This window comes from Eubalaena glacialis, chromosome 11, assembly GCF_028564815.1.
Source record: "Eubalaena glacialis isolate mEubGla1 chromosome 11, mEubGla1.1.hap2.+ XY, whole genome shotgun sequence".
Taxonomy (NCBI): domain Eukaryota; kingdom Metazoa; phylum Chordata; class Mammalia; order Artiodactyla; family Balaenidae; genus Eubalaena; species Eubalaena glacialis.
The window spans coordinates 3,678,722-3,705,081 of NC_083726.1; the positions used below are offsets into that span (position 1 = coordinate 3,678,722).

The 26,360-nt window shown below is 51.5% G+C and overlaps 1 protein-coding gene across 1 annotated transcript; it reads right to left on the minus strand.

Moving 5' to 3' along the window:
- Positions 1-1,717: 1,717 nt before the first annotated feature.
- On the minus strand, positions 1,718-25,834 carry GTSE1 (G2 and S-phase expressed 1). Its single transcript, XM_061205266.1, has 11 exons — positions 25,778-25,834; positions 19,289-19,346; positions 18,562-19,186; positions 15,800-15,970; positions 14,877-15,000; positions 12,839-13,213; positions 7,049-7,121; positions 4,568-4,798; positions 2,980-3,184; positions 2,298-2,510; positions 1,718-1,846 (listed from the first exon to the last, which is right to left on the minus strand). The coding sequence occupies exons 1-11, from the start codon at positions 25,797-25,799 to the stop codon at positions 1,763-1,765; spliced, it is 2,181 nt and encodes a 726-aa protein (XP_061061249.1). The 5' UTR covers positions 25,800-25,834; the 3' UTR covers positions 1,718-1,762.
- Positions 25,835-26,360: the final 526 nt, after the last annotated feature.

A 26,360-nucleotide genomic window follows, 5' to 3' on the forward strand; every position in this document is an offset into this window, starting at 1 on the left:
CACCGCTTTATCCAGCGCGTGCTTTGTGGGGCCTCCTCCCATCTGTTTGAAGAGACTTCAGGTCAGGTTACATCTGTCCTGCCTGGGGACACTTGTAGATTGGACAAGGCACCACAGCCCCCAGGAGAGCTTGGCTGTTCCCGAGAAGCCTGGGGGAGGGGGGCACGGGAGGAGAAGAGCCAGGGAGCAGGGGGTGCCAAAGGCCCAGCTTGACCCCAGGCTGTGGGTGGGGTGGCCGGAGCCCATTTGGTCCCTCTCTCCCACCCACCGTCACGACCCCAGAAGACAGTGATGCGTGAGCTTCGCACCCACTGTGACCCCCCGGCAGAAATGCAGCCTGCGCACAGGAGAGTCTCCATAAATGTGTGTTGAATGAATTCCAGATTTTGGGTTTTCCCCTGTGAAACGAGGGTCTGGGTCAGACAGCTGAGGACCCCTGTGGTGGATTCTAGAATTCCACACTCCCCGCCGGAGTGGAGACAAGAGGGAAGGAGTGGACAGCCGTGACTCCTCTGGGCTCCTCTCCAGCTGGCCAGGGAGTGCTCCTGGGCCAGGGCCCTGTTCCAAGAGTCTAGCCGCTAGTTTACCAGGGACGACTCCAGTTATGAACTCCGACTTCCCAAGCATTCCCGCCTTTACCTGTGACGCCCTCTCCACAGGTGCGGCGGTGCCACCCACGGTGCGCTCTTTTCTACTCTTGATACCACGGGAGTCGCCGTTCCAAATGATGATTTGCCTTCACGACATTCACCAGAGAAAGTGCAAGCACAGCCCTCTGGGGACAGAGTTCCCTGGTTTCGTGCCAGGAACGCTGGATGGGAGCCCCCAAAGCAGGTCCAATCAGCAGCTTTTCTACTGTGTGCTGTGAGGCCACTGAATTAAGACTGTGAGAAATGATCTATACGGATTAGTGGCTTTCAGGCCAGCTAGTTTTTAACAAATGTAAGTTAGAACAGCTGCAGGCAGGGAGTAAGCCTTCCAGTGACCCTGCCGCCCTCCTGGCGCGAGCACCCCTGAGGGGACCGTCCCTTGTACACCTCCTGTCACCTTGGTATCAGATAAGCCCCTCCTCTCCCACGCTTCCCTCTCCATCCCGCACCCCACCTCCCTAGAGCAGCCTCCCCTTAAGGTGTGGTCTGTGGCCCATCTCATCGGAGTCACCTGGGTGCCCAGTGAAAGTGCAGATTACCAGGCCTGCCCCGGACCTGAGGGTTGGGGCCTGGGGTCTGCATTTAACCAATTTTTCTTCACACTAAATTTTGAAAATCACTTTTGTAGAAAGAAAGTTTGGATAATATAAATTGTGCATACTGATTAGTAATAAAAATCGCTATGCATGTTTGAAAATCAGGATAATCTTAAACATCAAGATAGGCTTTAGTACATTTCATTTATTTTACAATTTAACTTAATCTAGACTATTTAACTTTTCATACAAACTTAATTTTAAAAATAGTCACTTGCTATTTTACATACAAAAGGTTCAAAACAAATTCTTCACCTGGAGCGACTGTGGCTCTGAACCCAGCGTGTGAGCGGGGCCATGAGGACGGAGGCCGTCGGCCGGTGGTGACCTCAGATGGCCAAACACCCGCCAACCCCACGGCCCCGCTCCAGGCACGGCAGCTTTACTTAGGTTTCTGTTTTGTGTTTCAAGTTTTCCAATACAATTCCTCCTAAAATTTATTTCTGAGGGTGGAAAACCACTTTAGGACTGACTGTTCTTGTAACTTTGAGTGAAATGCAAAGGATTTCATTCCGCTCAGAACTTGAGAAGTGGTGACTCCACGTTTTCCTTGTCAGCCTCGGGGCTCAGCAGGATCAGAGGGGAAGCCAAGTCTATGAGCTGCAGGAGAGAAGCCACAGAGGTGAACGGAGCGCCCACGCCGCCCCTTCCCGGCCCGCAGACCCCGAAGGACTGGTCCCGTGAAGACCAGGCTGCCTGCGGCCAGCTCCCCGCGGCTCGGCGAACCTGGCTCAGGCCCAGTGGAAAGGCACCTTGGCCGTCGTGTGTAAGCAGCTGGAGGGAGAAGACGCCAAGTTCCCCAGGCGCTTCTGCTCGCGCGGCGCACGTTAAGCACCAGGGGCCCCGGCCCTGGGAGGGCTCCAGGCGGCTTCCTGCTCTCGACTTGGCGAACCGCGCGCTCACACCGCTAACGGTGAGGCGAGCCGAGCCACGTCGCCCTCAGGAGCCCCAGTGGCCACTCTCCAGGGTCACCGGGACGTGCCTGGGGGAAGAGCAGACCCAACTGAGACCACCCAAGGCCAAAGCCAGCAGGGCCCCCGCCGCACCTCACCTGTCCCACCTCGTGGCAGGCGTTGGCCGCAGCCCTCCTGTTGACATCTGGAGTGTTTGTCAGGAGGTCGACCAGGGGCCCGCTTCCAGACCCCAAAGCCACGCTCGCCTCCGGAGTCTTGCAGAAGTCGATGAGCGGGAGGTCGCCCAGGGGTGTGGCTGCAGCCCGCAGGGTGATGCTAAGTTGATCCAGTTTGACATCCACGAGAAGAGCCTAGACAAGAAACAAGATCGAAAGGCGACCCTAGCATCTGTTGTCAACCATCTTGGGAAGACGAGTGGGCTCTGCTTAGGTCCCACGTGACTGACAGTTTGGAAACCCAAGGAAGAAGGGCTGGGGTGGGCCCTGGTGGGGAGAGGGGCTGCGGTGGGCAAGCACCGACGTCTCCTCCTCACCCACAGCCCTCCAGCCCGTCCACCTCCCTCCTGCCAGTGGCCAGCGCTGGAGCTCCCGCTCACCCCCTCCCTGCTGCCCTGCTTCCCACCTCCCACCCTTTGAAACTTGGCCATCTCCATGGTCGGAGACAGGGGAGACGCAGCTTTTGTCTCCTCCAGAGGTGGGAGGTCCTGACCCCCTCCCTTCGGTGCAGCTGGCACCAGAGGAGCCGGGGTCACAGATGACATTCCGTGGTCACCCGGGGGAGCCCAGGACAACACAAGTCAACGCTGTCTGCTTCTCTCACCTCACTGGGTGTTGCAGCTTCAGGTGGCTGTGCTTCATCCAGTGCTACTTCCGTGGTGATACTTTTTGAAAAAGTGAAATCACTCTTTTCAGGAGAAAAGTTAAGTGCCTGCGGCACAGCAGACGCAGCAGGAAAGCTCCCATCCGGGGACCAGTCTGAGGGCCCGGCGGCAGCCCTGCTGTCACCCTCTCTCACTGGTGCAGTTCTGCGGGAGGGAAAAAGGGCATCTCATCAGGACACTCCCGGGCGACACTCGTTTGTTTGGCTGTGACTCGGGAAGATGGTTTTTGGAGAAGCGCCGTCCAGTGGAGAGCGGCCGGCTCTGGCTCCTGCTCCTGCAGGAGGACTGCATGGTCTCCGGGGTCCCTCTCAGCACCAGCTACCAATCTGGGTCCCACGTGCCTATTTTATACCCTTTTCTGTAAGGTATTAAAGAGGAGGAACAAGCGAGGACCACGTGCGGGCGTCCCGCCCGGGATGCCACCTCCTTGGAAGGCCTGGGCCCATGGACAGGTCTGAATGCCCTGGTTACACGCTCTGCGGCGGGGCCGTCCCCATCCACCTGTCACCCTGCAGATATGCTGCCCTGGTGTCTGTGTTTCCTGTTAGACGGTGCAGGGAGACCCGGCCGGGCCGCCACTTCCCGCTGCATCTCCAGGCCCAGGACAGAGTCTGCCGCCTGGCGGGCCTCAGACACCCGATGACTCGGAACCGAATTACAGGAGGAAAGCAGCAGTTTCCGTAAATTAATACAGCGTCTTTTCTTTTTAATATTTTAAAGGCTTCATAATAATTTGAAAGAATTTTTGCCTCTGCTGACGCCTGCAAACCTACGACGCACGTTAACAGAGCACTGTGACCGGCCACACACTGGGCCTGTGTCTCACTGTCTGGCGTCCCTTCTCCCCCACGTCACACACAGCCCAGCACTTTCTTTTTCTAGTCTTCTCTGTCCTCACAGAAGTAAACAGACATGTACATGCCCGACACCCACTGCTGGCAGATCTGCGCACTAGCGCCCCCAGCCTCTCCTAACGCTCTGCCACGAGGAGAGAATCGAGGCCTGATGGCGCACTGTGCCCGTTCAGTCTCCTGCACAGACGAAGCAGGACCAGGGCCAGCGAGTGGGAGACAGGGCAGAGGCGGGTGGGCAGCGTCTTTCCCTAGGAAGCCTGAGTGTGGCCACCCTGACTGAACCCTCGAGGGCAAGGTTGGGGGCTCTCCCTGGAACCCGGCCACAAGGACGCCTCCTGAGCGTGCCGCTCTGCCCCAGGGCTCCTCCCTGTGGGAGACTCTGGTCTCCCCCAAGGGTGTCACGAGGTCCAGGCATCCTCCTCGCTTGCTCAGGCCTCCGGCCTGGACCCGGGATGTGATGTCAGGAGAGAAACACAACCAAAGAGCAGGTGGCCTGCCTTCCCCGCAGAGACCCACCAATGGGAGGGCGTGCAGTGCGGCCAGGCTCCCCCAGGGCTGCTGAGAAGTGGTGATGAACCGCAGTCTGGCTGCTTCCTGACCGTGATTTCCCAGCACATGATCGCTTGAGGTTTTATGAATTTGAAACAAACTTAGTGCAGCCTTTAACTCTTACCTCACCGCAGATTTCTTCTGGGGCTCAGAAGAAAGTCGCCGAGCAGACACACGCAGGGGAGAAGCCAGAGCCCTGGGCATAGTTTTAGGGGTCGCCAGGGGCAGGCTGGAGAGTCGACGGCCGGCAGGCGTGGGCAGGGCTGACCTGCGCCCCATGCTCACAGGGGTCCTCACGCTGCTTGCGAGGCTCTGCGATGCTGAGGACCATCTAGCAGGAGTGCTGTGAGCAACCCTAGAAACACCAAAGTCTTAAGCAGAACAAAAAATCTAACAATTCAGCCATGCACTAACACAGTAGAAAGTCCATGGTTTCAATGTAGAAGATTCAAGCCAGCGAAGCCCATGAGACCCCTGTCCTCTGAGCAGGGGGTGCTGCCACCGACCCCCCGGGAGCCCTGGCATGGGCTTCGGTTCCTCAGTGGGCCCATTTGAGGTTCTGATCCAGTGTGGCTGCACATCATGGGTGGTACCATGAAACGCTCTTCATGGGAGCTCACAGGGATCTCAAAGTCACCTCTTGCTGGCCTAAGTATTTCCACAAGGAAGTCCAGACCCAGGGCGGGCCCGGCCGGGCACACGAGCGGACAAGCACTCTCCCTGTGTGCACCTGCTCCTGGGTCTAAGGCCCCTGAATCAGGTGTGAACACAGGTGAGTGACCCGGGGCACCGGATGCCTGTTTCCCATGCATCTCTCCTTCCCACCCTGGCGATACCTGTGGCTTCACCTGCCAGTGCATCCTGCCTCACTGTCAGTTTTTGTTGTTGATAAAGGAGAGAGGCCGAATAAAGTAAACTGTTATCTTATTAAATAAAATAAAGTCAAGGACCTCCCACCAAGGTGGAGCCCATGGGAGGCCAGATGACACATCTGTCATCCATCAAGGACAGTCTGCATGCTCGAGAAGAGTCTAAACGCAAACTTCAACATCTACCGAAAGACACAGTCACTGCAGGAGCGTGGGCAGGAGAGAGGTGCTGTAAGCAAGCTGCTGCGCTCTGCAGACTTCTGGAATCTGCCCCACGCGCTTCACTGCTGAGCACTGGCGGCTCCACCACCAACTCCAGTGAAAATACAGACAGATATAAACAAATGCAAGCTTCAAAGTAACCCTGGCAGGTAGGAACCGTTTCCCTATTGTACAGGTGAGAAGACCGAGGCACAGAGAGATGAATCGAGGCCGCCAGTGGCCATCAGGTCTGGGTCTTGCTCTGACCCGCTGTGCATGGTGGGAAGGCGGCTCAGCACGGCTGATACTGTAAGGGAAGCATCTGGCCCAAGCCCAGGAAGTGGCTCCCAAGTTCACATACAAGGAAATGAAGGCCCAGAGCCGCGCAGAGTGGCGGACGGCCCAGACGGGGCTGGGGCAGACCCAAGATTAGGGCCCTGCTCTGGTGCTTGTCTTGCCCATCCCACCCCAGCAAGGTCCGAAGCAGTGCTCCCACCCTGGCCACATGCTGGTGCCAGGACCCCAGCCTTGGGAACAGTGCTCCTGTGGGTCAGAGTGACCTCACTTTTGCCCTGCCCCCAGCTGATGGGCCCAGGCCTGAGCAGCACTGGGCCAGGGTCCCGCCACTGTGACAGCACCCAGAGCTGGGCTGGGGCCCGGTCACCAGAGGGCCAGATGTGTGGGTGGAGCAGCCCACCCACCTCAGCAGGGGGCAGTAAAGGTGGCAGCAGGAAAGCAGTCAGGGGAGGGGCTGCCCTTTGTGTGAATGACTCCCAGGCGTGCACACGTGTGCGCGCGTGTGTTTTCTTACTGTTTGCAGCACTGCTGTGCTGTGCTTGGTTCCATCCCCACTGGACAGATGGGGAAACGAGGTCGGAACGTTCGGTAACCTGCACTAGATCTAGAGCACACCGTGGCAGCACCGGGACTCAAACCAGAGTCCGAGTGGCTGAGCCAGGCCAGTGGTCTTCAAATGCGGCGCACACGCGTCACCTGTGAGACCCCGCAGGCCCAGGGCTCCACCCCAGACCCACGGATTGGAACCTCCGCGGGGGGCTGGGCGGTCTGGCTTGAGAACTGCAGGCTCAGGGCAGAGGACTGGCACTCCAGCCCCGGAGGCGAGTCTGGGGCCGCCGTCACCATGAGGGACACAAGGGCGGCTCCGAGAGACCAGGTTCAGGCCGGGCGTGTGGAGCCAGGCTGTGGGTTCAGAAGCTAGCAGGGGCCTCAGTTTGTTCTCGTAAGAAAAGAGTGACATGGACACATATACATGACCAAATGTAAAACAGATAGCTAGTGGGAAGCAGCTGCATAGCACAGGGAGATCAGCTCGGTGCTCTGTGACCACCTAGAGGGGCGGGATAGGGAGGGTGGGAGGGAGACGCAAGAGGGAGGAGTTATGGGGATATATGTATATGTATGACTGATTCACTTTGTTATAAAGCAGAAACTAACACACCATTGTAAAGCAATTATACTCCAACAAAGAAGTTAAAAAAAAAAAAAGAGAGAGAGGAAGCAAACCGACTCAGTACCTCTCCACCGACGTGCAGGACTGTGGCCTCTGCGCCCGATAGGACTTTGGTGTTGCACCGTCCAGGGGTTCACCTGAGACGAGAAAGGAAGTGACAGTCAGTCAGATGCGGGGCAGGTGACGCATCCGCCTTCACCAAACGGGCGGTCCTCCTCTAAGTGTCCCACGTTCCCAAGTTGCAGTTAAGACGGCACGTAAAGTAGACGAAGGCCAGACAAGCCAGAGGGAAAACCTTCCGGCCCTGGCGTGTGGGAAGGGACACGTCCTCCCTCCCCGGGGACCCACCGGGCAGGGCTGTGGGTGAGGAAGAGGAAGAGTCCTGGCCCCTCCACTGCCCTCAGCCTGGCTAATGCCCAGACGGGGACGGAGTGGCCCGAGGGACGAGGCGGCACTCGGCACATGACCCCGTCGGGTCTGCCTGTGAGCCCCGCCAGCAGAAGCGGCGCCAACACGGGGGGTTCCAGGCGGGTCCCAGAGCCCACCACCGCCTCGGCTCTCGGGAACCGGGAGGGCACGAGGTCATCTTAGGACGTGACGTTATTTATGTGCCGTCTGGCGGTTGATGAGCATTTCTGGGTGTGTGATCTCATCTGGTCACAAGGCAACAACCAGCGGGCTCAGAGGACTGAGCCCCAGGCCGCCATCCACGGGGACCAAGTCCCAGACTCATCCCGGGGCCCCCAAAGCCGCAGGTGCCAGGCCCCCTGGCAGCACCCTGCTGTGTTTTGGAAGCCACGGGCAGAGGCCGATCCCAGCCCCAAAGGGGAAGGCGGCCCGGGTCTCCGAGGAGGCAGGAGAGGCCCAGGCCCTGCTCCTGCGGGTACCTCCCTGCCAGCCCCCCATCTCAAACCAACCTGCACCTGCCCCCTCGCCCCGTCCTCCCTCTCTGCCCCCGATCCACGTCTCTGTGCCTCTTCGCGGCACATCTTCTCAAAAGAGCTGCCCGTACATGCTTATCCTCATCTTCCACCTCCTGTTCTTTTCAAAAGTTGATCAGATCAAAGCGATCCACACACCAAAAAAAAATGAAGAGATTCAAAATGGCAGGCTCCAGCCACACCTACCCTATTTCCACCTTGCTTGTTTCCTGAGGTGTCTACCTTCTATCTCTAAATTACATATCCTGCTACTTCCTCGTTTTTCAGAACCTTGAGATGTCATGATACGATCCCAGCTCCCTCACAGCCCCATGGGCCGATCCACGCAGCCGCCTGCCCTCCAGGGTTTCTGTTTTGACAACTGAGTCTAATGGAGCACACAGCCCGTCTTCTCGCAGTGCCCATCCATCCCCTACCTCGAGTTCGTAAGAACTGCCTCCAGGGACTTCCCCGGTGGCCCAGAGGGTAGGACTCCGTGCTCCCAATGTAGGGGACCCGGGTTCGATCCCTGGTTGGGGAACTAGATCCTGCACGCATGGCACACCGAAGATCCCGCATGCCACAACTAAGACCCGGCGCAGCCAAAATAAATAAATATTTTTTAGAAAAGGAAAAAAAACCCAAAAAGAACTGCCTCCATCTTTTGCTGGTTTCTTATTTGGGGGCCTGTGACGAAATGTCCTGCAGCCTCTTTGGGAGCGTTTCCACGTGGCTACCGCTTGGGCTCCAAGTCCACGTTTCCTGGAGGTCTGTCTCCCAGACCGGGCTGGGCCCCTCACTCTCACCGCCTCCTGTGTTGGGTTCCCCCTTTCTCGGGCCCCGTAACTTCTTCTTTGCTGTTTCCTCCCTCATCTTAGCGGAAGACTCTTCAGGAGCTTGCAGAGAGTGCACAGGAGGGCAGCTACTTTTGCAGAATTTTAGATTATTAAAGTACCCTTATTACACCCCAGTCAACCAAGGCTTAGCCCAGGGCCCGAGTCCGAAGGGCTGGAAATTACTCCCTCCCGGAGCTGCAGGCGCTGTCCCCTCCAAGTAGCTTCTGACCCACAGAGACGCCTGCCGGTCCCCCGGGTCTCCGTCCCTCGTGTGGCTCCTGGAAGCAGTCACGGTAAATGACACTCCGTCCCAGGAGTGTTTTCAGAAAGTTGTACCCTAAAGGCCCTGCTGCAGGCTCTGTTCACACCGTCCCCACGTCTCCTCTGCGATGACAGCTAGTGTCACACGGCAGCCAGAGTGAGCGGCCACCGCACGGGCAGAGGTGCACGTGCTCAGCAGCAGGGTCGCGCCCGCAGCCTTGCAGCGCAGACGTCGTGGGAACCGTTCGGCCCAGGACGAACGACGGAAGGTGTGCCTGCTGTGGACCTGACGCTGCGAAGCAACAGGAACGGCCTGGCGAAGCGAGCGTGCACATGTCAGAAGGGCCGAGGGGCTGAGGGCCCAGCCTGGGCAGCGGAGGGTAGGAGTCCTGTGGCTCCACGCGGCTGACGGCCGGGGGGTGGGGACCAGTCGGCAGCCAGGCAGCGGCTGCACCTCGGCCAGAGGTGTGTCGGGCTCCGGGCGTTTGGGAAGAGGGAGCAAACGCTGCTGAACACAGTTCACGGGCCCTGTGCCAGCGGCTGCCCCGAAGACCCCGTCTGTAGGGCGTCCGTGTCTGCAAACATACCAGGCTCTCCGCGGCGGAAAGCTAAACTTCACCTGCAGCTGAGGCTGCTCCTCTGAGGCCCAAGCTCACACCCGGCCCACGGAGCCCGCGGGCGCTGCAGACTCCACAGGTCCACACTGGACGGCTGGCCTCCGCCCCGAGCTGCTCTCCCTCCGGCCCTCCATCACCACGGTGCTCCTGCCAAAGCCTCGGGGTCACTCTGAGTCCCCGCGGCCACATTCCCTCCTGGTCTCCCAGAGCGTCCCCAGGTCGGAGCCCTTCTCGCCTCTGCTGCCACCACCTCCGCGATCTCTCGTCTGGACCCCAGCCAGGCGTGCGCATGGTCCTCCCTGCTCCCACTCTGGCCACAGGGCCTGTCTCTCCCTCTGCTGAGGGATCTGTCGAAGGTCATGTTCCTCCCTGCTCAGACCCTCGCAGGCACCCCCTCTTGCACGGGTATGCCGACAGCCACCTCCACGCAGGGCCCACACAAGCTGGCCTCTGACTGCCTCTCCGTCTCCGTCTCTTCTTACCCTTCTCCTCGCTCACTAACGGGGCTGAGGTTGCTGGTTTTGATCAGTATCTGCTCCCCTCTTCTTAGAAAGACATTTTAGCTGAGTGTAGGAAAGACCCCATACCTTAGCATGGCCTGCAGGTAAGTGTGGTCACGTGACTAAGTCCTGAGCAATGACTTCCACAGAAGGAAGTGGCATGTGCAACTTCCAGTAAGTATCCTTGGAAGGTAGGGCTTTGTTCTTCTTCACCTATTTCATTTTTCCTGCTGGTAGGTGTGAGGGCTGGAGCTGGTGCAGCCATACTAGATCATGAGGAAGAGAAGCTAATCATGGCAAAACAAGATGGAAGAGGCCCAGATCCCTAACACAGGGAGAGCAATAGCAGCTCTGGAAAACCTACGTAGACTTTCATGTGAGAGGGAACTAAACATCTACCTTGATTAAAACCAATGCTATTTTGGGCTTGTAGCAGAATCTAATCCTAACTTAACTACATCCCTACCACTCCAGCCTTCGTTCTGTTTTCAGAACTTGTCCAGCATCTTTCTGCCTCAGGATCTTTGCACTTGCGGTTTCCTGCCTGGACCGTTCTCCCTCTGGCTTTTCTAATGGCTGCCTTCTCCTCATGCTTCAGATCTCAGCTCAATGTCACCTCCTGAGGGAGCTTGCACTGACCATCTAAGCTTAAAGAACCCCTCTATCTAAATTCCTCCCCATCCTCTTTTATTCACTTATGATCTGAAAGTATACTTATTTGACATTTCTTATCTTTTACTCTTAATATGTACGTTCCACGAGTAGGATATCTGTCTTACCATTACATCCCTTATACCTAAAAGAGTGCCCAGCACTGGACAACACTCCAAAGAACGGCTCATTCTTACATGAGCAGTAACTCAAGTGAGGTTGTCAGGTGTTAAAGGCCACCTGTACTGGCCAGTGAAGCCGACAACTTCAAAATATTCAAGCCACTAGAAGGCATGTGCTTGAGAGAGGAGGCCAGAGCTGTCCTCACCCTTCATCAGCTCCATGCAACTCCCTGCATTGTACACATTTATCAGATTAATTCACCTTGACCAAACGCCCCGCCTACTACTTGCCGGACACCATGCAGGGCTTTCTGCCTGGTAGCGCTGCCAGGATGCCGGGGCAGGTGGGGAGAGCCCAAGGAGGCTGGAACTCCTCCAGGGGCAGAGTACTAGAGAGGAGGGAGCTACAGAGAGAGAAGGAGCTCTGGAAACCTGAGCGGGACCCCGAGTCCTCGCTGCATAGTAATCAGCAGCATGCACGTGGGGCAGGACCCCAAAACAGACAAGAACCCCCACTAGGAACGCTGCCACCGTCACACGGGGCTGCGAAACACACCCACTGGCCGGAGTGGACGCCTCGTGGACACAGCACACTCAGGAGAGGCTCAGAAAGGCCACACGTTAGTTGCAGGGCTAAACTATCCCAAGAGTAAAGGCCAAGACCTGCCCCATCAAAGCTCTAAAAGAAGCCCCGAAAGGATCAAGTTCTCCTGAAATTTAACTGCCTGCCAAAGCAAAATTCAACTTCTTAAAGAAAGACAACAAAGTCCAGACATACAAAAATATAAAATTTATGATGTCTAGCAGACAATAAAAAATTATTGGGATGAATTGGGAGACTGGGATTGACATATATATACTATTGATACTATGTATAAGATATAGACAACTAATGAGAACCTGCTGTATGGCACAGGGAACTCTACTCAGTGCTCTGAGGTGACCTAAATGAGAAGGAAATCCAAAAAAGAGGGGATATATGTATACGTAGAGCTGATTCACTTTGCTGTACAGTATAAACTAATACAATATTGTAAAGCAACTATACTCCAATTAAAAAAAAATTTTTTTTTAAAAAGGTGAATCTATAAACATTAAAAACAAAATTATTAAGCATGTGAAGAAGCAGGAAAATGTGACCATAACCAGGAAAAAATTAGTCGATAGAAACAGACCCAAAATGACGGGGAAGATGGAATTAGAAGAAACAGACTTTAGAACAACCATTATAAATATGTTCAAGAATTCAAAGGAAAACATAAACACCATGAGGACAAAAATGGGGAAACTATAATGTCAGAAATGAAAATTTAACTGGATGGGCTTAAGAGCAGATTAGACACACTTCAGAAAAAGCTGTGTACACGTGGGGACGAGACGGTAGAAACTATTAGAACTGAACCACAAGACAAGAGGCCGGGGTGGTGCGGGGAAAAACAAAGCTTCGGTGACCTAAATGACAACATACAGAGGCCTACAACACAGGTAACTAGAGTCCCAGGAAATGACGGGAAGCAAGAAAAAATACTTGAAGGACTAACGGACACATTTTTTCCAGATTTGATTAAAAACATCAATCCACAGATCAAAGTAGCTCAAGAACCCCCAAGCAGGATAAACACAAAGAAAGCCATATGAAAATACCTAATAATCGACACACTGAAAATAACAAGAGAAAATCTTAAGAGCAGCCGTGCAACAATGATATGTTACGTAGAGGGGAGGAATATAACATAAGGTAAGAAATTCACTGAATTATCCAACACAAAGAAAATTAGAAGACATATATAAAGTGCTTTAAATAAAATGAAAGCAAGGAAACCACCATCACCAAAACCAACAATTTTTTAAATTTTAAATATAATTCGTTCAATATTTTAAAAACACATTAAAAAAATAAATAAAAATAAAAAAATAAAAACACACTAAAGTTCATCTATTACTTACCAGTAGAACACTTAGGAATTTTAAAGTGATTTGTAGGGGAAGGCATAACCTTTGTCTTGGAATTCAGACGGGAATCGCGCCTTCTTGTACTCCCAGTCTTATTCATTTGAGAAGATTGTGACAAACTGAGATGAGAGTTCAGCCCGGGGTCTCCCTGTCCTGGAGTCTGGGGTTGGGTGAGAGCCGCTCTGGTGGGCGCCCTGGGCTGCTCCGCTGTCGACTCAGCAACTCCGGGCCTCTGGCTCTGCCTGCAGGACACGCCTGCAGGGCCCGGCTGCAGACACAGCCGCGGCAGGACAAGTCCCGTTCTGCCCAGCTGGCTGTTGTTTGACTGGAAACTGTCCGCAGGAATGCTTGGACGTTCCCTTGGCTTAGCTGCAAGAGGAGACACAAAATCTGGTTATCACTCAAGCTGATGTTACTTTTAAATTATGAAGTTATTTCTCTCTCTCTGACACACACACACACACACACACACACACACACACACACACACACACACAAGATATGCTAACCTACCTTAAAATATTTTCAAATGAGGAAAATTACTTATTTCTATCATGGCGATTTCCGTATTAAAAAAAAATACGACATATGAACAATATTCTGTATGTCCATCAGGCAACATCCTCAAACACGGGACAACCCAGATCGCTCGCGGCTTAGCTGAGTGTAGTCTCAGGCGCCAATTCTGGACACAGTTACCAAGATGCATATAAGGATACATAAGTTCAAGCTCTCCTATCTTCATTGATTATGTCGACAGCAGAAAACTACCCTAGCTGAACAGGTGAAAATGGATGGTCTAGACACATGCCCCACCTGGCCAGTCAGGGAGGTGGGGAGGGAAACATGAAGAGAAGACAATCCTTACTGGTCGGTTCCTTTAAATCACAAGGAAGTTAGGTCACATCAATTAGGAGCGCTACTTAAATCAGCAGAACAGATAAACTAGGGTGAAAATACTCAGCTGCCAGTATACGCAACACAGACCTCAACCTGGTAAAAGGTTCTTAAGAGAAATTTCAGAGAATGACTGAAGCCACAGCTCATGTGACACCGTGCGTTAACAGTTTCACAATGCTCTCCCCATCACACTGTCGAATCTGACCCTGGTGATTTTGCTACGCACAACAGAGAAATATACACTCACCAGAAGCCTCCCCTCAATCTGTCTCAACCTTTCCCAGAGGCAGGATCAGAAATCGTAAACAAAAATGGTGCTGATGCCCTGAACCATTACAGCAAAACAGACCTCACAGCGCCTAATGTAATGGAACTCTTTTTCACTGAACACATGCCACATGCGAGACACAGGAATGGGACTTTACGTGGTTCTTGTAAGGCCCACAAGGACACCGCGAGGGAGGTGTCATCCCCTCAGTTTGTAAAGATACAGAAACAACTTAAGTTCTCTTAACCACCAACTGACAGGATTCCAAATCAGATCAGTCTCATTCAGGAGTTTAGACTTCTCACATTTTGTATACAAAATGCACACCGTGCTGCTTAGCCTATGGTCAGAGTCTACACAGCAAATATAATTTGAGGAGAGTTTAGTCCTCAAGAGCAGGAAGTCGAATACCTTTCCCCAAAGCCTACTAGGGTTTCTCCCCTTTACCGCTAGATGGCACCCTTGGCTTGGAAAGATTAAAAAGTAGCTTGAATTTAAACAGGTTTGGGAGTACAGATTTAAATAAACACACAGGAGTTACAGGGGTCCTATGCCCTAGACTATCTGGAACAGCCCTACTTTAAAAAAAATCTGTGTCTTATCACATGACTGAGGCTGGCCTCAGTGTCCTTCCAGGTCCGCTGGCACCAGGAGAGCATGCCCACTTTGTGACTGCTTATCCTACCCTGAACTAGGACTGCCCATCAGAGGCATTCCCCTCGGAGGAGGGGAAGCACCTTGAGGACAGGGACCCCAACAGTCTCCCCTGCCCCAGACCACACACAGCAAGCCTTCCAGAACCTTCTGCTAAGTGGTTCTGTGACAAGTCTGGCAGGAATGGACAGCGCTCAGGGCCGGCCTTACCTTTGCCAGCCGCTGGAGAAGCACACACGCTGGCACTCACTCCCAAGACGGACCCTGAGGAGGACTTTCTTGCAAGACTGCCAGCACATCCAGGTGGTTTTAACATGGTTTTCTTCAGCCCAGACTAAAACAAAGACTTCATTACTACCCATGGCTTATTACTGCAAAAGTGGGGTTTTTAAATGGTTTTTAATAGTTTACAAATTGTCTTGAATTTAAGGAAGAAAAAGGTCAAGCAGTACTTCCCACAGAGTGGCCAACAAAGCCCTGCATGAGGAACACGTGGCAGCCTGCTTATGGCTGATCTGGGGCCTGGACCCTGGCCTACGGAGTCAACAGCTGCGGGGCCCAGCATCGGGCAGCCTTAACGAGTACCACCAGTGATGTGGCACTTTTCACAAGCACACACAGATCAACGCTGGAAAATAAACAGCAAAGATGTGGACGGTAGTCCCCATGCCTGTGAGGGGCTGCAGTTTGCAAAGCACCGACGTTCCATCTCCTCAGTGCACGGACGCAGTGAGGGAGACCCTGTGCTCAGAGGGGCTGACGTTCCTCAGTCCATTCGGCTCCCTGGGGGCAGAGGCCGGCCCCTCACGCATGCCAGGCCTGTGTGCCCTGCATTTCGCCAAGCTGCCTCTCCTGTTTTCAACCTCCCTAACCTATTTTCAACCTCCCTAACCTTGATTTTAATCAAGACGCGCCCCACATGGGGGACTTCCCTGGCAGTCCAGAGGTTAAGACTCTGCGTTCCCACCGTAGGGGGCCCGGGTTCGATCCCTGGTCGGGGAACTAAGATCCCATGTGCCGCATGGCGCGGCCTGAAAAAAAAAAAAAAAAAAAGACACGTCCCCTGTATACAAAGCAGCCCCTTATGCCCTTCGACCACAGGCCAAAGCCCCCCTCGGCACTGGCCAACCCACCTTGTTTGGAACAGGGAGCGACCGCTTGCCTTGGACCATGTGGTTTCCACCGGCTGGCAAGCTGGCGACGTCCCGGGCGGCACGGGGCTTGTCGGGGGGCACGCTGCTGTGGGAATCCTTCTCATTTAGGATTTTCATCCTGGAAGGACTAGCTGGTTTCTCTTTCATGGGCTGAAAAATTGTAAATTGAAATGTGAGAACTCTCTAGTCTTTCACAACGTAGACACACGAAGGCTTCAGTTAGAGCACCTGCAGCCACCATCCATCTCCCGACACATGGTCCTCAATTCATCACCTGGATGGAAAGGAATACGGCGGTTCACTTCCTCCGCCAAATTACCAGACAGAATGGTGATGGAGCTGGCTTCCTCACTGAACACAGGGCAAAATAATACCAAGACAGACCATTAATAGGAGGAGCTCCTCTAGAGCTCCTCCTCAGTCAGGATTCGTATTTAAGGGTGATAATGAGGAAACTGGTCCCAGTTACATAAAGTTTAAAATGATGTACAGAACGGAATCATTCATTAAATGGTCATGCCCTCTACCAGAGGGGCTGCTTAACCGGAATAAATCTTCATCTAGGACTGAAAGCCATTTTTCTTTGGCGAGCAGAGTCCAACAGAGAATAAATTCCTGACATTCAGGTACAAGGGCATTCGTGGAACAAATCCACGCTTACGTAAGTAAACCCTCATATCAAGAAGACTTCATAAGAAGCAAAAGAAGCTCATAAAGCAGTAACTTTCTCTTTCCTTTACATCATTTTAAAAATTGAGACATACTTCAGGTAACATAAAATTCACCATTTTAAAGCGTACATTTCAGTGGTTTTTAGTATACTCTGTGCTGTGCAACCAGTTACAATGTAACTTTAGATCATTTTTGTTGCTCCTAAAAGAAACTCATGACCGTTAGCAGTCACTCCGCACTCCTCCAACCTCCCAGCCCAGACAACCACAGATGTACTGTCTCTAGAACATGACTTGCCTATTACGGTCACTTCCTGTAAATGAGATCATACATGGGACCTTCTGCGTCTGGCTTCTTTCACTGACCTAGTTCCCCAGGGTCATCTGTATGTAGCATGTGTAAGTCCTCCATTTCTTCATGGCTAAAAATATTCCATGTACGGAGAGACCACATTTCCCTTATCCATTCATCAGCTGATGGGCATCTGGGTTGTTACTGATTTTTGGTTATTATGAATAATGCTGCTATGAGCATTGCTACACAGGTTTTTGCATGGACATATGTTTTCAATTTTCTTGAGAATATGCCAAAGTGTGGAAATTGCTGGGTCATGTGATAATTCTGTTTAACTTTTCCAGGAACTGCCAAACTGTTTCCACAGTGGCTGCACCACTGCACAGTCCCGTGAGCGATGCACATCCTCACCAACACTTGTAATTTTGTTTTTTCTCCTAACTATGGCCATCCTAGCAGCTGCCTTGCAAAGACACTTCTAAATAGTACAATCAAGTGGTCCAGCTGTGTCTAGAGGTGATCCTCACAGGGGTGACGTGTGTCAGTGAGTCACTCGGATGTGAATGACTCTCCCCACAGAAACAATGTGGGGAGTGATGCCCAGTGAGCCCAAGTGAGCTCAAACGCTGCCCAGGGGTCCAGCTAACACCTCACTGACCAAAAACTCAGCTCTCTGGCAATAGAGCACTACTTAGGACCAGGAAAATAAAAGGACCCAGAAGAAGCAAAATTATACCCCAACTCCCTGTCCTGAGTCCACGTGTTACACACACAAATCCGGGCCCAAGTCCACGTGTTACACACAGAACCAGGTTGCTTTCATTCTAGAAACATCACTTCAGAAATTTACATCCAAATGATTTCCAGGCAGAGGAGTTTGCATGATTAAAGGAGCAGTCTCAGCCCTGGGGAAGCAATGGCCGCACGCCCCACTGGTGCAGGGCTCTGCATGCCAGACCCACTTTCAGCTTGGCTCAATTCTGGGTTCTGATAGCAGGGAGTCATGTGGTTCAGGAGATGTGCTTGCAGAGGGAAACGATTTTCTAGGCCCTTGCTGGGTGTTTTGCATTGATCTAAACCTGCTAACAACCCCACAAAGCATCACTCCTCTCTAACTGGCTCGGACAGCTGAAGCCCTTCGCCGAGGGCAGCGGAGCTGGGAAAGCGCGCAGGGCAGGCTCCAAGCTGCTGCTCCCTGAGGCAAACCCAGGAGGCGGCTGTAATCTGACACCCACCCTCTGCTGCCCCAGAGCCCTCCCACAAAAGCCGCTAGGACCCCCACTTCCCAGAGGTGGCTGGCCGCACCCCAAAGGCACACAAGTCCACTGCCACCTCCCAAGGCAGCGCATCCACTCGTGCCTGGGAGGGAACAATCTAAACTCAGTCATGGTTAAGGAGGGAGACGAGTGGCCATTCCCGGAGGGGGGATTTTTGGAAGAAGTTGCTTGTTAACGCCCATAAAATCCCTAACGGGTGGAATGTCCAGTGCTGTAACAAAGCAGAAGGAAAGATCTCAAACAGAATTGAGCAGGAGGTGTTTCTAAGTCCCCACAGTAGCGAGGCAGCCCTACCCACGCCGCCCCAAGCCCAGCTCCCACGCCACTGGCACTGCTCCTCCTGGACCCTCCACGCCTACGCTTCGGAGCCCTCAGAGCAGCTACATTCCCAGGCTCCTCCCCGGAACGGTTTCTGCTCTAGGGCATAAACCAAGAGGGCTCAGAAGCAAGGCAGCGGCTGGTTCCCCAGATAAACGTGCTGCTGGGGGTCGTGGCTACCTTCTGCAGGGCCGAGGGAACGCTTTTTCCTCTAAGAGACGAGGCTCGGGGCGGCAGCAGTTTGCTGGTGACCTTCTTGTGAGCGCCAGCCGGGTACGGAGGGTGCGCAGCACTTGGCTCCACTGGCAAAGAAGAGCACGAGGCGCGCGGTGGCCCCGGCGTCCGGGGGCGGCTCGCCTGGGCGGGAGCAGCCGGCAGGGCCGCGCCCGAGGGCGGCTGGGTGCCCCAGGGCGGCGGTCCCCTCGAGGGGCTGTCCGACAGGTGGTACGTCTCCCTCTTCAGTGACTTGGGGCTTTTCTTCACTTCATTTTCTCTCTCAAAGAGGTTTATTTTTAGTTTTGATTCCTGTATGAATCCGTCCACTCCCTGGCTCCCAGGGTCTTCGGGCTTGGAGGCTGGGGCCGCCCTGGTTTTGCCGTTGCTTTGTATCTGTAAGGCCAGTAAGTGAGCTTCTTTATAAACTTCCACAAATTTTTCCCCAGTCAGAGGACTCCAAGTGAAGTGACTTTCAGATGCTGGCAAAGGAGGTTCTTCAGGAATGTGATGATTTAATTCTAAGCTGGCAGCAATACATCTTTCTTTATGGCCAACAGGTCCAAGAAAGACTTCATCATCTTCATTGGCACTATTTTAACAGAAAAGGATTATTAATAACATGGGCATTTAAATGAAAGACTTCACTGAACGTGGTTATACAAAGGCAAGGCAAGAAAACTCATTTGTTTACCTTGAAGAAGACAATGAGAGATCAAAGTCAAACTTTTCATCAGCCAAAAGAAGAATATCTGCGGAGGAAAAAGTCAGTCGTTATTTTAGGGATGGGACTGATAACGAGAAAACGTCACCATAGTCTCTATAGCTGTCAAAACTATTTTGAAATCTCACTTCCAAAAGTGTGACATCATTATTTTAATAGCCACATTTTCTTAAGGGGTGTTAGATTATATTTTTATTTTTTCCATTTCCTTTTAAAAATAGCATCAGCCATTCTGTGTTTGCTAAGCTGCCACCAAAGCCTAAGTCCTTATTTTTCAGCCCTTACTTTAAAGATATAATCTAAAATGTATTCGCCGAGTCATTGGAATAGCTTTGCAAGACTAGATAAGTCGTTTTCTGGTACAGAACATTTTCAAAAGACCAGCTGCCTCAGCTCCCCTAGAATTAAATTCCCCATTACAAAGTGCACCTAGTCCTCTTTCAAAAGCAAATTCAGCGCTACTCAAGCGCATGGCAGGGCTCCATGCGTATCTGTTGACTGTCGCCTCTCCTTGGAGCTCATCCTGAACGCCCAGATAAAACTGCTCCTCGTGCCCTGGAGGCCTTCCCCAGCCCGGCCTGTCCACCAGCCTCCCTCCACTGACAGACCACCGGCTCTGGGCTAGTGGGTCCCTCGGCTGGGACAGCCGCTCGCTCCTTCAGCTCCACACCCCACTCCACTCCTGCCCTCCCCTAGGGCCCCTGCAGCCCCCGGACCTGACCTCTGCCTTAGCATCCCTATCCTGTAAATGTCTCTCACCAACCAGACTGTAAGCTCCCCCAAGACAGCAAACGCCTAATACTCTCCCAAACTCCCCAGTGTCCAGCTAAGGGCCTGGACTCTCAGCCAATATTTATCAAAATGCAATAAACTGGCATTTCAATACTATAAGCTTCATATACCACTTTCACAAATCTTACTTTATTTGATCCTAATAAACAATGCACCATGCTTATCAAAACCATAAAATTTTAAAATATACTGATAGCCTAATTAGGTCCTACTTAGTCAATTCAATTAATCCTAACTACCTAATCAAGGAAAAGGTAGAAAGCACAATTGCACAAAAGAAATAAAGAGAAACAGAGAAAGAGATTAAAAGATTCATAAGCTAGTTTGCTCAACTCTGTGCACATAAACCTAAGAACTTGGCTGACAGAGATAATGTTCTGGGAAATAGAATATTTTTTGTATTTAAATTATTAAAATCGATTTATTTACAAACCTGACTCCAAAAGAAAGAAAAAAAAATCTTAATAGTTCAATTATCACAAAATAACTGGAGAAATTTATTAAAGAGCTATTCTCCCCAAAAAAGCACAAGTCTTAGATAGTTTCGCAGGATGAGTCTATCAAATCTTTCAAGAATACGTCATTCCAAAACCATTTATACTGCTCCAAAGGACAGGAAAAGAGAAACCTTCCAGCTTGCGTCTATCAAGCAAGCACAGCCATACCAAAAACCTACAAAGTTTGCTCTATAAAGAAAACTAAGGACTTGGCTTGTGTCAACATAAAAATCCTAAATAGGAATATTTGCAAACAGAACCCAGCAACACATTAAGAGTCGTTGATGATGACTCTATCATGACCCAGTGAGGTTCAGCCAGGACCTCAGGACTGCAGGACAGTTTAATTTCACACAATCTAGTAGCATGATCACATTACTAGACCTAAGCAGGAAGCCAGGGTCATCTCCACGTACACTGACAAGGCACATGACAAAACGCAACGTACATTGTTGACTTTAAAAGAACTACAAAGAAAGTAATAGACATATTTTATCATATAAGGAAGTACCCATCTCAACCCAAAAGCCAAAATTAGATTTAATGGGATACCATCAGAAGCATTCCTCCTAAAGCCAGGAGCAAATATATATTATCAGTTAGGATAGATTAACTTATGCTGAAGTAACAAACAATCCCCAAATCTCAGGTGGCTTATAAGAGCAAAGCTGTATTTCTCACTCAAGCTGTCCGCCAGGGCCCCATTCCATGTCCCCCTCACTCCAGAACCCAGGCTGATGGAGCCTCCAGCATCTGGTGGAGCACTGCTGGTCTTCAGGGCAGAAGAAAGGGGAAATAGCAAATTCCACGTTGGGTCTAAAAGACCTACAAGTGACACATAACATTCCCATTTCACTGGACATCTGAGGCAAATCCAACTTTAAGTGGGCAGGAAAGTACAATTCTACCATGTATCCAAGAGGAAAAAAAAAGCAGAAATACTGATGAACAGCACTACTGACTACCATCTACACATAAATTAAGCAGCAAGCCCACATCAGGCTTAATGGAAAACTAAAGAAGAAATTTCTTTAAAGCTGGGAACATGGCAAGGCCATCTAGTGTCACAATTCTTAACATTATTTTGGATGCATTAACCAACACAATTAGACAAAGGAAAGAATTTGGAGGTTAAAATTACCACAATGCACAGATGCTATGATTATAGACACAAGAAAAATCAAGGAAATCAACTAAAAACTATTAAAAATTGTAAATGGATAAAAGCACATGGCTGACAAAATTATTACACAACAATCAACAGCTTTCAGGACATCCCTGGTGGCCCAGTGTTTAAGACTCCGCACTCCCAATGCAGGTGGCACGGGTTTGATCCCTGGTCTGATCCCTGGTCGGGGAGCTAAGATCCCACATGCTGCACGGCACAGCTACAAAAAACAAACAAACGACAGCTTTCACATCTAAAAAGAACAGAAGATACAGTGGAAGAAAAGACCTCATTTACTGTAGCACCAAGGAAATGCAAAACACCTATGAACAAACCTAACAAGAAATATGCAACATGGATATAAAAAAAAGCTTAGTATATCATAAAGGTAACACATCAAATAAAAGGGGAAAGTGGATTATTCAGTTAATGGTATTGAGATAAACTTGATAACCTTTTTGGGGGGGGAAATATATGTATCTAAAGTTTGATCCATACCTCATACCATACCAGGACAAATTCCAAGTAAGTCAAAGACTTAATTGAAAAAACGAAACCCTAAGGGAACAAGAAACCATGGGGAAATCACTTTATAACCTGGTGTGCAGAGGTTTAACTATGATACCAAACTGGAAGCCATAAAACAAAAAGTTGACAGTCCAAGATATTAATAATTTAACATCTCTGCATGGCAAAAATCACCATGAGCAAAGTTAAAAGAAACAAGCAGGGAAGAGGACACGTGCAGCTCACATCACAAAGGGCCGACTGGTGAACAGTGCTACAAACTGTAAGAAAACAACTAAGGCAGAACGGAAGAACACACAAAGGATATGAACAGAGGAAATTTACGGGAGATAAAATGAAATGTTCTTAAATATATGACCAGAAGTCCGGCCGCACTCAAAAATAAGAGTAATGAAAGATCCTGAGATTCCACTTTTCATTTACAAGATTGTTAAAAATCAAAAAGTTTGATTTGTAAATTACTACAGCTCTACAGAGGGTAACCTGGCAGTATCTACTAAGTAAGAAATGCACATACACTTTGACCCAGAAGTCTACCGCTGTCAAGTATCCCATATTATTATTATTATTATTATTTTGTTTTTGGCTGCGCTGCACGGCTTGTGCGATCTTAGTTCCCCGACCAGGGATTGAACCCGGGCCCTCAGCAGTGAAAGCGCCGAGTCCTAACTACTGGACCGCCAGGGAATTCCCCCCATGTTATTTATTGCAGCAGCATTTGTTACAGCAAGACACCAGACACAAACTAAATGTTCCCGGATAACAGACAGAAGTACAGCACAGCCCCACAGCGGAATGGAACACTACTTAGGCTCAAAAAAAAAATAGTAACACTTCATATATTGATATACAAAGATCATCACGATAAATTAGGTGCAAAAACCAAGATGCAGAACAGAGTTCTATATGCTATAGAAAAGGGGGACTCGAATGACATATACTGCCTTGCCCTTGCACAAGTTAGGTCTGGACCACCCAGGAGACCGATGACATCAGTGGCCTTTGGAGGTGGTAACTGGGCAGCTGAGGGACAAAAAGGAGATGGAGACGTACATTTCACTTTTTACGTGTCTGAACCTAGGAAGTCATTTTTACAGGTCACTGCTACAGACTTCCATCTGTCTGCTGTGGAGAACGGAATCCTGGACCGGGAGTCCGGGGAAAAGCCTTCTACACCAGGGTCCGCGGCCGGCTCCGAGTGACCTGGCCTGGCTGCCTTGTCCATTCTGCAAACTCGGGCCACGTGCTCCTGCTCCCCTGGGAGTGCACTGCCCAGTGGGCACACTGAGTGAAAGGCAGTGTGCTGAGGGGTGAGCGTGCAGGTGGGGACACCTCTGAGGAAGTGGCCAGTGGCAGGAGGAGGTGGAAACATAGGTAGGATCAGATCCCGGACAGCGTCCAAGCCACGACAGGCTTTTACTTTATCCAAAGTGGGACAGGAGCTATTGAACGGTTTTAAGCAGAAGAGTGATATGCTCTAACTTTTGTGTTTAAAAGGTTACCCTGGGGGCTGTGTACAGTGTATCAGAAAAGCAGCAGGTAGTATCTACTGAAATTACAGTGCACACACTGGCCAAAGTGCAAAATATACAAGTAGGTAGGGACTTCCCTGGTGGCACAGTGGTTAAGACTCCACACTCCCAATGCAGGGGTCCCTGGTTTGATCCGTGGTCAGGGAACTAGATCCCACATGCCACAACTAAGAGTTCACATGCTGCAACTAAGGAGCCCACGTGCCACAACCAAGGAGCTGGTGAGCTGCAACTAAGGAGCCCATCTGCCGCAACTAAGACCCAGCGCAACCAAATAAATAAATAAATAAATATTAAAGAATAAAATAAAATAAATACTTATGAATAAATATTAAAAAAACAAACAAACAAAAAAGTAGGTGGAGGTGAGTTAACACGGCTGAGACCAAGGTGGTGGCATTTGGGTGGAACTGGAAAGAGGTAGATGGATCCAAGCTATATGGTGGAAATGACAGTAACTGATGATTGAACGAATGTGGCAGCTTCACAACTTTCACAGCTGGGTGAATGGAGAGGCAATTTACTTCCATTAGAAAGACAAAGAGCCTGCTAAGAATGGGGTGGGAGGGGGGTACCTGCTGAGTTAAGAGGTGGGAGACATTTACGTGAAGATGCCAATTACAAGGGCAAGTGAACACACAAGTCCAGAGCTCAGAGGAGAGGCTGCGCTCAAGACAAAATGTGGGCACCACCAGAAAGGAGAATGGATTTAAAGCCATGGGACTGTCTGAGAACCTGTGGGGGGAAGTACAAAGAGACCCCAGACCAGGTCCCGGAGAGAGGAAGAGAAGTCTGCAAAGAGATGGAAGTACACCAGCCAGGGAGGCAGGAGGAAAACCAAGATGCCTCAGAAGCCAAGCAAGGAAAGTTTCCGGAAGGAGAAAATGTCAAAGGTTACTGAGAGGACAGAAAAACGAGAGCAGATTTGGCAACACGGATGTCCTCAGTGACGGATAAAGGCAGCTTGAGTGGAGTGCGGGGGCAGAGGGGGTTGGCAGGGGTTGAAGGATGTGAAAAAATAGTGAAACAAATACAGAAGGTTCTTGAAGTCTGGCTCTGAATGAGGCACACGGCAGTGGAGAGGGAGCGGAGAATATGGGACAAGTCAGATAACGGGACCTATTTGCACGTCGATGATGAACGTGAATTAATAGACAGGCAAAAAAGGATGGGAAGGGAGGATGACAGAGGGGTGAAGGCCTCAGGAAGCGGCAACGGGGTTCAGCGGGCACGTGGAAGGGCCTCGGAGGGGGGAGAGAAGAGGAAGGGGGAGAAGACTGCAGCAGCAAATACTGTTCTAGATCCGATGAAGCAGCACCGATGACTGGCATCCTCTAGGATGGTTCCTGCAGAATGGAGTAGTTAAGGATACAGGGAGACCCAGTCTACTCGCATGGGTGTTGTGAAGAACAAAAGATAAAGGATGTCGACACGCTTTAGCAGAAACAGAGGGCATGGCCCGTAACTCATTCTGTGAGTCTGCTGTCACCTCCACACTCAAACCTGACAGGAACAGAACAAGACAGCAAAGTTACAGGCCAGGCTCACTCACTAACGTGGTGGCCAAGATCCTAAACAAGTCTCAGCCAACAGAAACCAGCAACAAGCAAAAAAAAAAAAAAAATGGCAACATCACATCCAATTCCACAAATATCCGAGTGCCTATCAAGTGTCAGGCACTGAGGACACTGCAGTAAATAAAACCGACAAGAATCTCTGCTGTGACAGAAGTTAAAACTGGGGGGTAAAGGGAATGTAGAAAAACGTAAAATAAAGAAGTTAGAGGGATGCAAACTTCTTGAAGACAGGGACCAGGAGTTTAACGGGTGCAGAGCACGGGATGAGCAGTGAAAAAATAAACGAGTTCTCGCAGGAGCATTAAATCGAGCTGCATCTTTCCTGAGCTCCCCGAACCGACAGCGCAGTAGTGACAGGGACGTACCATCCTTCTTGGGAACCTCCATCTCCGCTTCTCGGGCCAGGCTGGCTGAAGGCACGTCGCTGCCGTCCCCTCCTTGCGCGGCGAGGGCTGTCAGAAGTCACTGCAGGAACCAGAAGCAAGAAGGTGAGCGGGTGTCAGAGCCCAGGCCCCGGGTTCCTCCAGCCCCAGGGAAGCCCCGCAGCGTGGGCCGCTGCAGCTCGGACCGGGCAGAGGGGGCTGGGGGCCGCGGCGGGTCAGGGAGGGACGGGGAGGCCGGCAGAGGCCACCTGAGCCGCAGCCCGAGGCCCTCCGCGACGCACACCCCGGGCCCGCACGCCTCCGGGCCGGGAGCTCTGGGGCGGCGCCGTCCGAGGGAGGCCTGAACGCCCCGGATCCGGACCCGGACAACCGAACTCCTGGGCTGGACTGCTGGGGGCTTTGGTTTGCCCCCAGGGCGACCCCGTCCTCGCCGCACCGCGCGAGGGGACCCCGCGGCTCCCGGGCCGAGCCCCTGCCGCGCCCGAGTCCCCTGGGACCCCCGGCCCGAGCCGCCCGCCCCGCCTGAGCACCCCGCCGGTGCCCCCTCACCCCGAGCTGCCGCGAC